At 40.4% G+C, this 14643-nt stretch overlaps 2 protein-coding genes across 5 annotated transcripts in view; one reads left to right on the forward strand and one right to left on the reverse strand.

Annotated features, from left to right (window-relative positions):
- Positions 1 to 14643, forward strand: part of CMSS1 (cms1 ribosomal small subunit homolog) — a 425391-nt gene that overhangs the window by 33916 nt on the left and 376832 nt on the right. The gene's annotated exons all lie outside the window — the stretch shown is intronic.
- FILIP1L (filamin A interacting protein 1 like) overlaps positions 1 to 14643 on the reverse strand; it is a 63117-nt gene that overhangs the window by 27061 nt on the left and 21413 nt on the right. The window contains exon 1 of one of the 2 annotated variants that reach the window (XM_049857919.1): positions 6489 to 9249. In XM_049857919.1, coding sequence (XP_049713876.1) covers positions 6489 to 9149 — 2661 coding nt within the window. In that variant the 5' untranslated portion in view covers positions 9150 to 9249. Of the gene's footprint in view, positions 1 to 5363; positions 9265 to 14643 lie in introns of those variants that run through there. The other variant, XM_049857918.1, reaches the window with a different exon arrangement.

Here is a 14643-nt window from a genome sequence, read left to right on the forward strand (position 1 = left end):
TGAAGCCTTGCTAGTCTTCCATAGCCCTCTTTAACCTCCAGTTTATTGGTAGACATTTAAAGTTTGTCACTTAATGAAATGTTGCCTAGCACCCTTGTTTCTTGTCTCATTTTCTTGCCCAATTAATAAGCTCTTCAAGGGCAGTGAATCTTTTTGGTTCCATAATGCCTGCCTTATTGTTGGATAGGTGATAATTCACTATGTCATGACCAATGGATTGATCTATTGTGATGCTGTGAAGAGAAGACACTGTGCGTGTCAGTGAGACACTGAGGGACGTGTCGACTGGTAAACCCACCTTCACTCTTCCGGGGGCCTCAGGAATGGCAGAGAGTAAGACAATCTTTGTCAATCTGTGGGGTCTACATTTATGTATCATTAGTTATCCAAACATGACTAGCCTTTATAAAACAAGACAGAATTCTGAAGCAAAAAAAAGGGAGCGGGGAGGTCTCACATAGGAGTCTCTGGGTTATACAAATAGTTATTAATGCACTTAGCTGCTAACTGAAAGGTTGGAGGTTTATGTCCACCCAGAAGCCTTGGAAGAAAGGTCTGATGATCTACTTTTGAAAAGTCAGGCATTGAAAACCCTATGGATTTCTGTCAATAAGTTGTACACCTGTAAAAAGCTAAATTGGCAAAAGTCGTGTGATAGATACATTTGCAACAATGACAAAAAAAAAAAAAGAGTAGCTGCTGAGGCTGCTTATGTACAACCAAACACCTCATGGGATTTGGTTCTTTGGTTTGGAGGTTTAGGGTCATGTTTTTATGGGATATCCAGTTAATTGGCCTCATAATGTATTTAGTGTTTCTGTTCTACCTCCTAGTTGGTTGCCTGGGTCTTAAAAGTTTGCAAGCGGCCATCCAAGGTACAACGATTGATCTCTATTTGCCTGGAGCAACAGAGGAAGAAGGAGAGTCAGGAATAGGGGAAGGAAGTGGAACATGTGGCTGCTTGCCTCCATGAACAACTGCCTCCTTTGCCATGAGACCAGAAGAACTGGGTGGTGCCCAGCTCCCATTACCAAACATTATGATAAAAGATTCTATAGAAGAATTCTGATCAAAAGGGGGAAAATGCACAACAGAGTTTAAAGTGCTCATGGAATTCAGCCTTTATGGAGCCAGGGAGGCCAGATAAACCCCTGAAACTACTGCCCTGAGATAATCTTTAAACCTTAAAACTTTAACCAAAAATGCCACCTGAAATCCTAAAACCAAACAATAGTTTAGCTTAACTAGTAAAGAATGTCTGCCTTGAGCATTGTGCTCTTTTAAGATCTATCTATATGGCATAAAATTGATAACAGCAACTTGAAAGGAAGATCAAGGAAACTTATGGGGCAGTGAGTTTATGTTAATGGGGGAAGAACAACTTGGAAAAGGAAAGTGAGAATGGTTGCACAACTCAGAGAGTATACTCAGTGTCACTGAATTGTACATGTAGAAATTGTTGAATTGGTATATGTTCTGCTGTGTATATTCTCAACAACAACAAAAATAAATTATTTTAAGAAAGAAAACCCTATTGGGCACAGTTCTACTCTGACACACATGGAGTCACCATGACTCGTAAGCAGTTGGTGGTTGGTCTCAGGTAACCTTACAAAAATTACATCATACAGGGCCATCATTTGGCTATGGGGGAAAAACTTACTAAAATAAGAGAACTAGTTTAAATCTTTAAAAAATTTGCCTCAGTTATTCAGATAAATTTTATTTATCTTGACCAAAATAACTTTGACGGTGAAATTTTAAAATGAGACAAGTAAAGAGATTATTCCTGGTGTAACTGAATGCAAGGCCAAAGGTTAGCCTGGAGTACATTTTTATGGCTGCGCTGTGGATATAAAACCTGGTGTCCTGATGGAATGCTGACGGATTTGTAAGTACCGCCATGTGAAGGGCGTTAATTCGTTATCAAATCATGAAGTACTTAGAGGTGTTGACCAGTTAACTGGCTGAACTCCCTCAGGATTCTTTACAGCGTTGCCTTTGGGGGAATGCCTGCTCAGATGTATTTGCACAAAAGGTTTACCCTTCTTGATTTAGCTCTAGGAGTAGAAAGCGTCCATGAATTGGAAAGAAAGTGTTTGGAGTTTAAATGAAAATGGATTCGAAGAGGGTTTAAGGTTTGGGTACTTGAGTAAACCACTTGTCTTCCTCATTCTTTCTTGCTTTTGCTTCACTGTGGCCCTAGGTGAATGGAGCCCTTTGTTTTGGTTCATCCAACTGCTCTCTTTAATGTGTGTTCTGGACCATTCCCAAGAAATGCTGTAGGGTTAAGTTGAGGGCTTGGGAATCTGGGAGAGAAAAAGAGCTTGTAGGTTTCAGAGCTGCAACAGCTCAGCTAAGGGTTCCAGCATCTATGCTTTGCTACGTTATAGAACTGGGAACCTTCCCACACAATAAAACGGTAGTTTCTATGGAGCTTTCCCTTTTGGATAGAAAGAAGACTTGGGGAATGAGCCTTCTGTTTGCCGTGCCAGCCGCTGGAGGACACAATAGTCACAATTCCTGGGACAGGTGTAATTCATTCCCATGGCATGGGACTATGTTTATCAATATAGGAACTTCCAAAACAGTCGGTGCATACTAATCAGCGGAGAAGCTTGTTTAAATGCAGATTCTGGGGGTCCTATCCCCCTGAGCTTCTAATTTCATAGCTCTGGACGGGGGCTTCATGTTAATAACGTCAGGGGATTCTCATACAGTTGTCTTGGACTTTACGTTGAGGAGCACTGATCTTAAACTTTTGGGCATGCATTTTTGCCTGATTATCTGTTCTCGAAATTGCAAAGCAAAATAATTATTTTGAAGGGAAAAAAACTTAGTTACCGAAACTAAGGTACAGGAAAACCAGAGTGTTGGTTAATTTAAAGGTCTTGGCAAGCTATGGCTGCTAACCAAAAGGTCAGCAGTTCAAACCCACCAGCTGCTCCTTGGAAACCCCATGGCGCAGTTCTACTCTGTCTTACAGGGTTGCTGTGAGTCATAATTGACTCAACAGCAACAGGTTTGGGTTTTTTGATTTTTTGGTTTTTTCCCTGCATTTGTCTAACGAGTTTCAAAGAAGACTGATTTTATAAAGATTCAGAGGAAAGAAGCTACTAAGAACACGTTTTTATTTGGAGTCATACTTCAATCAATAAAGATCATAGAAATCCTTAGGCTACAAGTGTCTAAATAGTTCAATCTATCCATTTTATGACCATCTTACAGTGCCCCTAAATTTATCCTTCTGGTGCCATGAAGATCCCACAAGATGTAATGTCTTTCCATTGTGAAATATAGTTGCGGAGATATTTTGAGTAGATTATGTAATCCTGTCATCATCCTGAACAAGTACAGAGACCTTCCTTTATATGCAAAGATCCAACCCTAGTAATGCATATTGCTCTTCCAGGAAGGATGATGATTTCATTTTTCCCAGTGCCCCTAGGGAGCAGTAGGCCCCTCTTGGGGAAAGTTTGGCCATTGCTTCTAGGTGGAAGGAAGAATGTGGTAAAAACCATTCAAATATGTGACAGGATCCTGCAACTCAAAGAGTTAGTGAGTAAAATGAAACTTGGTTCTGAAGCTGCAACTTTGACCAATGAGAGGAAGATATCATTGATGTATATAAAAAGATTTGTCTTCTATAGGTCTCTCATGGGCCTTCTTTCCTCTACTCCAAAGAGTGCAAGCCTTCAGCCCCACAGGCTGCTGCCTCTGTCTCATATGGAGATTTTCCAGCAGCACCTCCTCTCTCCTTCCTGGTTTTTCAAGGCTCTTCTGTGATTATATGTGAATGTAGAGGAAGTCCTGTAATCTCCCAAACACAGGCACATGCATGCCAAAAAAAGTATGTAAGAAGTGATTTTTAAGATTAAAGGGCAAAAATCTAGAGTGTATCACGTTATATGTCATTTCATTGAAAAGAAACAATGTTTTTCAGAAATGATGCTGTCTTTGCCCTGGACTTTAATTAGTGGCACTCATAATAACCTACATATAAATTGTTAATCTGACCTTGCTCCTGAAGTTTATTTTGATGCTGATATAAATTATTGTACTGAAGGAATCCTTCCAGTGGAGGAACCCCTAAAAGAGAAGTAATCTTTGAAGGTTCAGTAAATTTCCAGTAATGTTAGATTAACAACTTGGGAAGCTATTTATAGTTAAGATCCGAGGCTTTGTGCATTATAATCATGGAGCACAGGACTTGTGGTGCTGGCTTTATTGTGGAGAAAGGCTCTGGCTCACAGAAGAGTAGGAAATTGAATCCTTACAAAATGAGTAGCCCAGAGCGTCCCACCTCTATTAGTTACAGGAGTGCCAAGAAAGGAGTTTCCCCCAGCCCTTGGGGCAGCCAGGAGAGGCCTGGGTTGATGGGAGTCCATCAGCCAATCATCTCTGCCACTTTATCCCTTTTCCCCAATGCTGTGCAAATGTTTTCTGTTTGTGCCATTATGTGACAAAGGTTGGGAACCACCTAGAAGACTTTGTTCTTGAACACTTCCTAGTTTCTCTTGCTCATAATTTGATGCTGGGTTGTCACTGCCCTCCCGAACTTTACATGTAGCCTCTCTTGATTGTTAACTGGGAAAGATCTCATGCAACAGCATTATTAAGGTCTACTTTGAAAGACGTAAGATGAAGTGTGTAGCTCCTTCAAAAATTCCAGGCTAAGGTGAGTTGAAAATAAAAATAGTTCTGAAAAACACTTAGACTGTCATGTATTTTGTAATACAGTTGGGTCACTGCCGATTCCCAAGATAAATGTGTTTAAACGGAAGCTTTCTCATTCATCACCAACCCCAGCTTTCATCCAGATTTATTTAATGATGATGCAAGCCCACAGCGTTGGTGTTGCAGTTCATCACCATGGAAGTGTTTCTGTCAACAAGTCCTCGCTTTGCTATCATGAAATTGATTTTGCAGGGGAAAGAGCATAATTGTGAGAGATTGCTTTTACTTTGAAAGGTCTTCACAAGTTTGCCTGAGTATCTAAATGAACCGTGTTTAAAATCAATAATTGGCAATAGAATTTACTACACTAAATTAACAGTTAAGGGGTTGGAAAAGGGAAAATGGTGATGAGCTACTTTGTCTGAAATCATCTTTTTGGAATGTGACTTAGGGACCAGATTTGTAATTTAAAATGTTCCCCTGAGAGCTGGTGTTCTCTTACAGAAGTGTGTGTTATGCCAGGTGTAACAGTGTCTACAATTCTATGGCTGTATACCTTGTAAATTTATAGTACATACATAATAACAACAATAATTGAAGAAGAAATTTCACAGTACACTATTTCCTTCAACTAACAAACATACTGCGTGATTTTTTAAAAAACATGCTTGTCCATTGCTTGTGTTCATGACTATCTTTGGATTTTATTTGCTTGTTGAAAACTAAAAATAAACTACAATTAAGTTGATACCTTCTGAACACAGGCACTTACTAGCAGGGTAGATCGCACCTACATTAAGTAAGCCAGACTACTTTGGGAACCAAATAGGAAGACAGAAGAGGAACGATATTTTTGCTTTGTAAGAGGTTTGAGCATTCAAAAGCTTGCTATGTCACAGTGGCTGATACCAGGTTTGAATACAGACATAATGTTTTACGAGGGGCTTGGTCTGTGGCAGAAATACAGTCAACTCTTGATTGTCAGGGTAAGTTGTGTTGCCAGATGTGCGCACTCAGGCCGCCTATCACTTTTTCAAGCTTTTTACTTTCACCATCAGCTAATATGTTCTTTCTAGAAGCAAATTATTTAATATTATTTTAATCAGTAATTATCAGTAGTTATTTATTAAGTACCTGTTATGTGCCCGGCTCTGAGCTGGACACCATGGCTATTGAGATACATCCCAAGCATCAAGTTAAGTTTGCTCCTGAGATATTTCATACATCACATTGAAATCAGAGAAGTACACTTTGATTTATTTGAACCACTTCCTCCTCCTCTAGCATGTGATCAAAAGTTGACTGTTTATGGGAGGTAGGCCCTGTTTTTTTGTTTGTTTTTAAGGAAGGATTAATAGGCATTTTGAACAGGAAATAAAATTCTATTATACATGCAAAAATAAAAAACTAAATGACCAAAAGAAAATCCAGCAAGCAGTGGTAAAAATAACAAATTATTTACTGTTTTGTAATGTTAAAGTATTTCACCAAGACAAGTTGCAATCAAATGAATGTGAGTTATGGAAAATGAAATACGTAAAGATGTATTTATACAAGTGCAGACTAAATATTTTCCATACAGGTATGTAAATGCAAAGATAAACAGTCAGTGCACGCTTGATATGACTATGCAGGCAACACTTAGTTAGTTTCAGATACTCTTCTATAGTTCATGCACAAACCTTCCCAAAGTACAAGTTCGGTCAGTCTTTTTGGGGATTTGGAGGGATTATAAAAGGATTGAGTTCCTTGCAAGAATATCAGTATGGACTGGATGAGGGTGAGGATGGTCAGTTATATATATTACTTACTGTAATTTGTGATTGTCGAGGAAGAGGTGTGGCTGTTGGTGTAATAGTAATACTGCTGGTGACTTTATTGGTCGTTTTGTTTAGTGCCCCATTAGTTAAACTCTGAGTTCGGTTATCCTGCGGTGGTGTTGAAGGGCTGGCAGGTCTCATGGGGCTGGCCACAGCTTGCATGTAAGGATTTCCTAAGTGAATGTGGATTTTATTATCCTCAGTAGTTATCACACTTGAACTATTGCTATTTGAACGTTGAAACTGCCATGATGACTGCCGGTCTGGAGAGACTCTGAAAATTGCGTGCTTGGCGCTGATTTCTATGGGCTCTGGGGAGCGTCCCTGCTCAGGAGAGCTAGCTGAACCAGTCACAGCCAAAACCTGAATAGGTGACATTGTCCTTTCTGGAGTTATAGAGCCACAAGATTCTGGGGTCTGAGCTCTGGCAAAGGTTGCCATGGTAATTGGGGACATGCCTTGCTCTAAATTTGTGAGGCCTTCGGTAGAGGTTTTGGATTTCACTGGCGTTATGGAGGCATTTTGGAGGATGGTTATCCTTTGCTTTGAGGTGCCACAGTTCGGTATCACTGCTGTGCTTGTGTAGGAGTGAGGACTCTCCGTGGTCGGACTTGTGATTTCAAGAGTGGCTGTGTTTTGGACATGGTCTGGAGTAACCTTTATGTGAAGCGGCTGCCCAGGCGTATGGCTTAGGACCAGATCTCCAGGTTGCACAAAGTTGCCATTGGGTTTAGTTGGTATCCTTCCATTCTGAAGATGGCCCTCCTTGGATTTCATCCAAGGAATCCATAGCTTCCTGTTAACAGGACAAGGAGTTGATGAGTTGCATTTGAAAGACAGCACTGACTCCTCGTCATTAGGATCCTCATCCTGGTCCTCACTTTCCTCATATAACTGACCATTGATGACTGCTCGTTCCAGAGGAATGAGACTCTTGTAATCAGGTGGTTCATTGTCTACTGTTTCTGTTTGGACTTCTTTAGAAAACACTTGAGGGTCAGAGATTCTTCTTCCATTGAGACTAGGCCGGAGGCCCTTACTGAAATGCCGGTACCTCTCTAACTCTTTAGTGAGGTTTTCAATCTCTCTTCCTAAATCTCTGTTCCTGTTTTCTTGTTGACTGAGTTTCTTTTGCAGAATTGAGTGATCTCCCTGGAGGTGACATATTAGGTCCTCGGTTGCCATGTATTCATGAATTTTCTCTTTTAATGCATCCACTTCTCTTGAGAGGTGTCCTGACTTAGCTTCTTCTTCTTGAAGCCTTTTAAAAAGCCATTGTTCATGGCTGGATTCTGTCTTCTCTGCTAACTTGTACTTGGCAAGTTCCATTTTAACGTGTTCCAGTTCTTCAGATAAAAATTGAGCTTTGTCTCGCTCACTAGCATACCTTCGTTCTAGAGTCTCATATTCGTCTTCTGTTTTCATAAGATCATCCTCAATGGCTTTCATGTCCTTCAGCTTCAGTTTCAGTCTTTCCACTTCTTGAGAGAGCTCTTTAATCTTATTGTTTTCTTGGTGTACTATTGTTGTAGACTTAGCAGAATCTTGTTTCAATTTGTTTTTTAGGGAGTCTTTCTCAATTGCTTCCATTGACTGAAGCCTATTTTTCAACATACTAACTTTTGACAGGAGATCATTTCCTTTCTCTTCTTCTGCTTTCAGCTTGTTTTTTAGATCATCTCTCTCCTTGGTTACAGTGTACATCTTTTCTTCAACATCAGTTTTGGACTTGAGTGCCCTTTTTGTTTCCTCAATTAACTTCTCAGTAACTGTTGTCACTTTATTTTGCTCCACTTGAAGCTGAGAAGAAGCAGCTTGTAACTTATCTTCAGTTTGCTTTAATTTCTCACTCATTGTTTTCCTTTCATCTACAAGCATCACGGTTAATGTTTTCAATTTAGTTAAATCCTCTTTTAGGGTGAACTCTGTCTTCTCCAGCCGACTTTCAATGGTTTCTAGCTCTCTGATCCTCACTTTTAAGCTCTCCAGTTCTTGAGACAACTGCTTTGTGGTCATCCTTTCTTTTTCTAAATTGCATTTCAGAGAGTAACATTCTTCTTTGCTTTTGTTGAAAGCATCTTCTAATTTTTCTAGAGCCATAATCCTCTTACTGAGGTTTTCCACTTCTAGTTTAAAGTCTTTGCTCTGGGATGTTTCCTGTTCAAGCCTCTTCTTGAGATCTCTGCACTGCTCTTCCATTTTTACAAGCTCTTCATCCTTCCCTTCCATTTCTAGCACGCGTTTCCTGAGCTCCTCCACTTCAGCCACAATACCAGAGTTTCCATATTCTCCCTTGTTGATTTTTTCTTTAATATCTTGCAGCTCTTCTTCTGCTTTTCGTAAAGACCTGTTTGTCTCTTCTAACTCATCAATTTGCCGACTGAGCGCTGCCAGCTTTTGTCTGAGCTGACGATTCTGGCTGTCCTCATTGGTGAGCTTCGCCATAATTGCTTCTTGGTTCTGGTGAAACTTTGTGGTCTGCGTTTGCAGTTCTTCCTCTAGTCTGGTTGCCTTCTGCTCTTCTTCCTGAGCTCTGGCTTCAGCAAGGGCTAGTTTAGCATGTGTTTGCTTCGCACTTGTGGTCAGGTCTTGGATTTTCTGTCTTTGAAGGGTGAGCTGTGCCGTCAGCCTTTGTTGTTCATCCACTACCATCAAAGCAAAAGACTTCAGCTTGGTCAGCTCCTCCTTTAGGGCGGTTACCCTCTTCTCCTTTTCATGCTCCTTCTTTTCCTGGGACTTGGTTTCTTGGTCATTCAGCTTCTTTAATCTTAAATGAAAAATACAAGACTGCATTCAACTTTGTGATTGGTACTTTAGTAACTTATCAACTATGATTAAAGATTTACATAATTTAGAAAGATTATAGCAGCTCACACAGAATATGGAAAGGCGTTTCTGAATTTGATGAGGGAGGAAAATCTTGATAAACAGATACCTTGCATTTTTGCTTTTATAGTTATTGACTGGTAACCATTGCAGTTCACCAGGCACCTTAGTAGAAGATTAAGGGCAAGAATATTTGGTTTAAATTGCTTGTAATCAGTAGGCAGCCTAGCCAGAAGACTGTGAAAACAGGCACAAGCTTAAGATTCAGCTGGGCCTGACCCTACTCTTACCAGCTATCTAATTGGGCAGTTATTTAACCTCTCAGAGCCTCAACTTCCTCATACGAAAAATGGGGACAATAACTGTATTCACCTTGGTAACTTTTTATGAAAATTAAACAAGAATTTGCCTAAAACCCTTCTCACAGTCCTGGCACACAGTAAGCATTTGATAAGTGTCGGTTGTTCTTTTTTTTATTAATGTGGTTGTTATTATGTGTAATCAAACGGCTTGTTTGAACTGTTGTAATATGTGCTACGTTAATGTTTGATATTCAGCTTCCTGATTCTTAGTTAAAAGTTTATTCACATTTCTTTGAAGTTACCGGCATACATTTCACTGACAGACTTCTCTGCCAACTGAAACTTGGTTTGCACTAGCTTGACACTGTCCTAGGAACACAGCAAATGGCAGTTAAATGAGAGGAACTGAGAGGCAGCTGAGGGGTTTGGAGTTTTCATGATATGGGAAGAGCATGGGGTTTGCTAGGAAAGAGCTTATTGATGAGGGTCGGAGGGTCTATTACCAGGAACATAATGATTCCTTCTTAAATATGACTATAAATAGCATGCCATGTTTTTCTTTTACATTTTAAATTTGTGAGCATAACAGGAGGGCATTTTACACGCAGCATAAACTCTCCCTTCCACATACTTTCTCCTTTAGGAGTGAGGGCACAGTTTTAAATTTGTGGCCCTCTTAATTACACTAGGAATGGACTGATTATAGAGGCTGGAATTACAGTGTTGCAGTATTGTTATACAGAAGCTGAAATAGAATATGGAATGCCTGAAGAATTGAACTAAAAGACTTGTCCTGAATGCAGTTATAAATATTTGTTTTCTGGTAAAGCATAAAGAGCTCATAGTATTTTATTATATCTTTTCTATCAGGAATGAGTTAATTATCCAGTGCATGTCTTTAATCCTTACCATAGAATTTTCTTTTCGAAAATTGTTCATTTAAGGTTTTGAGGGAACATTTTGAAAAGAAACTAATCTGGAGCTGTCTCCTTAGAAATATACAGTCCTTATTTCTGAAATCCTTATCTCTTCTCTTACGTGATTACGCTACACAAGAGGGACATGTTTAAAGTCATTCTGTCACGCAAGAATTCCCAAACTTCTTCGTGGGGAGGACCCACTTTTAGTTTTTCCTGTTTTGAGAACGTGACAGGAGGCTGGTCTGAGGGTTGCAGCCTGAGAAGTTCAGAAGCAGCAGGGCAGGGTGCTCGGGGTGGGGTGGTGGTGATCTCACCCACGATCTTGGCAAGAGGCTTCCCATGGCTCTGGCTGTGAACCACTCCCTGTTTGAGACACCTGGGAGCCTGAGAAGAAAAACATGGCAGCTCCTTGGTGAATGGTCGTGGGACTTCACAATCATGTGGTAGAGTCCATGGAGAAGCTGCTTTGCTGGTGAAATAGTTACAGAAGCTTGGGCATAGCGCCTCTTTCTCCCACCTTAGCATTAGAATCGGACTGAGTGGTTTTAACAATGCATTGAGCGTAACTGCAGGGAAATATGTTCCTCTCTCTACACAATTCTTACACTTTTATTTGAGAACAGTTTCACAAAAACATTTCAGGATTTCAACTTACTAAATAATATCATGTGCTATTTCATTTTCATGAGAAGAGGGTGTGCTTTCTCAGGATATAAAGGAGGGAAGATTGTTTTGCAGCATAATGAAAAGAGCATTAAATGGAATGGTGGGTGAATCTTGGCAATGCAGTATGGGTAAAAAGGCTTTGAAAAGTTTCAGTTGTTTTCATTGTGTCCGATGCTTTCGGCAGCCTCAGTGCAAGTGAAATGCATCTTGTCATGGTTTCTGGAAATTGGCTGACATCCCCATCTGCTCTGAAGACCCATCTCACAAGGTAGGCAACTAAAGCTGATGATTTGAGTATGTTTGCTCTCAGCATTTCTTCTCAGTAACCTGTCATTTCCCTGGGACACTCACACAGGCACACCACAGCACAGTCAATAGCCTAGTCAGGTAAGGCCTTTCAGGGAGGGAAATGGGAGTTAATATGCAGAAATATATATATTAATGCGGTGCACTTTTTTTTCAAAGAAAACAAACTTCCTTCTTATGAAAATATGTCATATCTTTATCTGTCTCCTTCCCTATCTATATGAATGCTTTCAGAAAATATTTGCTGAGTGTTAACTGTATTTTAATCATTTGAGGTCCGTTATCTCTTTTTCAGAACTCTTGAAGCCAAATGTCTTCAGAATTCTAAGGTTTGTAAAATTTTAGAAAGGCAGTAAGGATCGTTCCCAGTGAGGCCTGGGCTATCACCTCTTAAGCAAACCCCTGAATACTGCTGCAGTGAACCATGTGAATAGTTACACTAAGTGGGATACTTAAAATTATAAATAACGTCACACCTGTTCAAGTTTTGCTGCCGAATGAGTTCATGTAAGGAGAGGTTTGATTGACACACACTTTGTTTCCAGAGTTTTTGAATTTTTGTAATTGCATATAAGGGATTTTAGATGTATACAATGAGAACATAGGCTGTGAGTGTTTTCAGGTTAGGCAGGTGTGGAGTTGAGGTGCCTAAGCCTGCTTTCTTCTTTCAGTAGGATTGACTTTAACTAAATTTTCTGTCTCTGTTAGTTTTCTTTGGATATTAACAGATTTTAGTGTTGATGCTGACTGACTTATACGCTAATAAGACAGACCATCATTGACTGTGGGTTTGCTAGCAAAAGCAGAGAAGTGATTTTCAGGCCTTTTAACCAGGGCACTTATAATCTTGAAAGCAACATAGATTTTTAAGATTCAGGAACTCTCCAGATCTGAAATTCATCTCCTCGGAGCTGCGTAGTAAAACTATTGCTTTTTTCCCCCCCCCATAAACAGTTTCAGTTAATAACACCTTCATGCAGGAATGCTGCATAATCTGTGCCAGGATTTCTCAGCCTCAGCACAGTTGACATTTTGGGCCAGAGCAGTCTTTGTTGTGGGGGACCAGCTGTGCATTGTAGGATGTTCAGCAGCATCCTTGTCCCCTACCAGTTAGATGCCAGTAGTAAAGCCCTTCCCCCCAATTGTGACAATCAAAAATGTCTCCAGACACTGACAAATGTCTTCTGGGAACAATACCAGCCCCAGTGAAAACCACTGATCTATATACGTGTTGGTATGTGTGTGCGTGTATGAACTTGGATGTCATTCCTCCTAAGGACCTGTTCTTTACCAGCTTCTGAAATTTTAGTGTGTATTCCAGTCACCCAGGGATCCTGTTAAAATGCAGATTCCAGTTCAGTAGGTCTGATGTGGGCTTAACTTGTGTGTTCCAACAAGTTCCCAGGTGATGCTGGGTCTGCTGCCTGTGGACTGACTGTGGGTAGCAAGGTTTTATTATTCACATGTCAGATGCTTTCTAGAAATGGAATTCTGGCAGAATATGAACTCAGTCAGTTGTTGTTTATCATGGATTATCTGTAAATATAGACTGTATTTCTGACCCACCTGGCTCTCTCTCTCTCTTTTTTTTTTTTAATAGAAGGCAGAGTGCGGTTAAATTAACTGAAATCCGTCTGCATTACTGGAAAAAAATAACTCAAGATACACATCTAAATGATGGATCAATAGCTAAATTTTCAGTTAAAAAGAGCAGTGAATAATTTTAGCTCCAGTTTGCGATTTTCCTAAAACAGTCCTAAGACTAAAATATAAAACTAAAAAAAAACAAACTCATTGCCATTGAGTTGATTCCAACTCATAGTGACCCTATAGGACAGAGTAGAACTGCCCTATAGGGTTTCCAAGGAGCGGCTGGATTTGAACTGCTGACCTTTTTATTAGCAGCTGAACAGTTAACCACTGTGCCACCAGGGCTCCATACTAAAATATAGGAGATATATAATAGCTGCCATTCTTTATTTAGTGCCACTGATGTGTTGCCAAGCACAGAAGTCTGTGCATCTCCAATTCTAATGTTCATGGTAAGCTTACAGGGTTTGCGATGATTGTCTCCATTTTACACCCGCGAAAACTGAGGCACAGAAAAGTTAGGATGGGGCAGAGCCTGCGCTGTTTCCCTACACCAATTGCCTCTCCAAGAAAGAACACTAAACATCACACGAAGTGGCCACATACAAGGTGCCTTTCTCAAGGTACTGTCTCTGCGTGGAGAAACGATGAACTTAAAAATTCTCATGGATCATTATGCTTACATTAAGACAGGTAGTCTGTATTTCTTAGACAGTGGTCTTCACATTTGCTCTATCTCCTAAAATAATTAAAAAAAAAAAATCCCTTCATACATCTTAGAGTTGGCATCTAGAGTTTTTTTATCCAAGGTTTAAATATTTGCAAAAGATAGGTTTTAACATCCGCCGTATAGCTTAACAGTCCTCATTGACGAACTAGCCAGCCGAATCAGACATTCTTTCAGAAAAAGCCTGTCTTCATTTTTCAACTTAAGTACACGTGGAAGTACACATCCCTCTGGGAACCATCTCACTTCTAAACGTGATAAAGCACAGGGGGTCGCCCTGAGTTCTTCCTGGAGGAAAAAAACGCGATGCTGCGCCATCCAGTGGTTCTTTCTGCAGCTACAGCTGCTGCTCTGCTCTCTGGTGCGAGGCTTTCTGTTCACTGTTGTTAGGTGCCTTACAGTCGTTTCAGACTCATAGTGACCCATAAGCTGTCCCTTTATCTGGTGTGAGGCTTTCTGTTCGCTGTTGTTAGGTGCCTTACGGTCGTTTCAGACTCATAGTGACCCTTAAGCTGTCCCTTTATCTGGTGCCCCAGAGAGCTCCCCCAACCCCCACCCCCTGGAGGCTGCATCTTTGTAAAATTTTGTCAAGTAAGAAGAAGGCTGTCTCAAAAGGGCTGTTGGGAAAGGAGAATTCACAGAACACAAACACTTTCTGGCAGATCAGTTTTGGGAAAATATACATATAGGAATTGAGGACGTGGAAATTGATCCCTCAAAGCTCTCCATGCTTGTGTAACCCTAGAAAACCTTCTTGGACCCTCAGGGATACATGTACCCCATTTCGAAGACCACTTTCTTACGGTACT

The sequence above is a fragment of the Elephas maximus genome, chromosome 18 (genome assembly GCF_024166365.1).
Source record: "Elephas maximus indicus isolate mEleMax1 chromosome 18, mEleMax1 primary haplotype, whole genome shotgun sequence".
NCBI lineage: Eukaryota > Metazoa > Chordata > Mammalia > Proboscidea > Elephantidae > Elephas > Elephas maximus.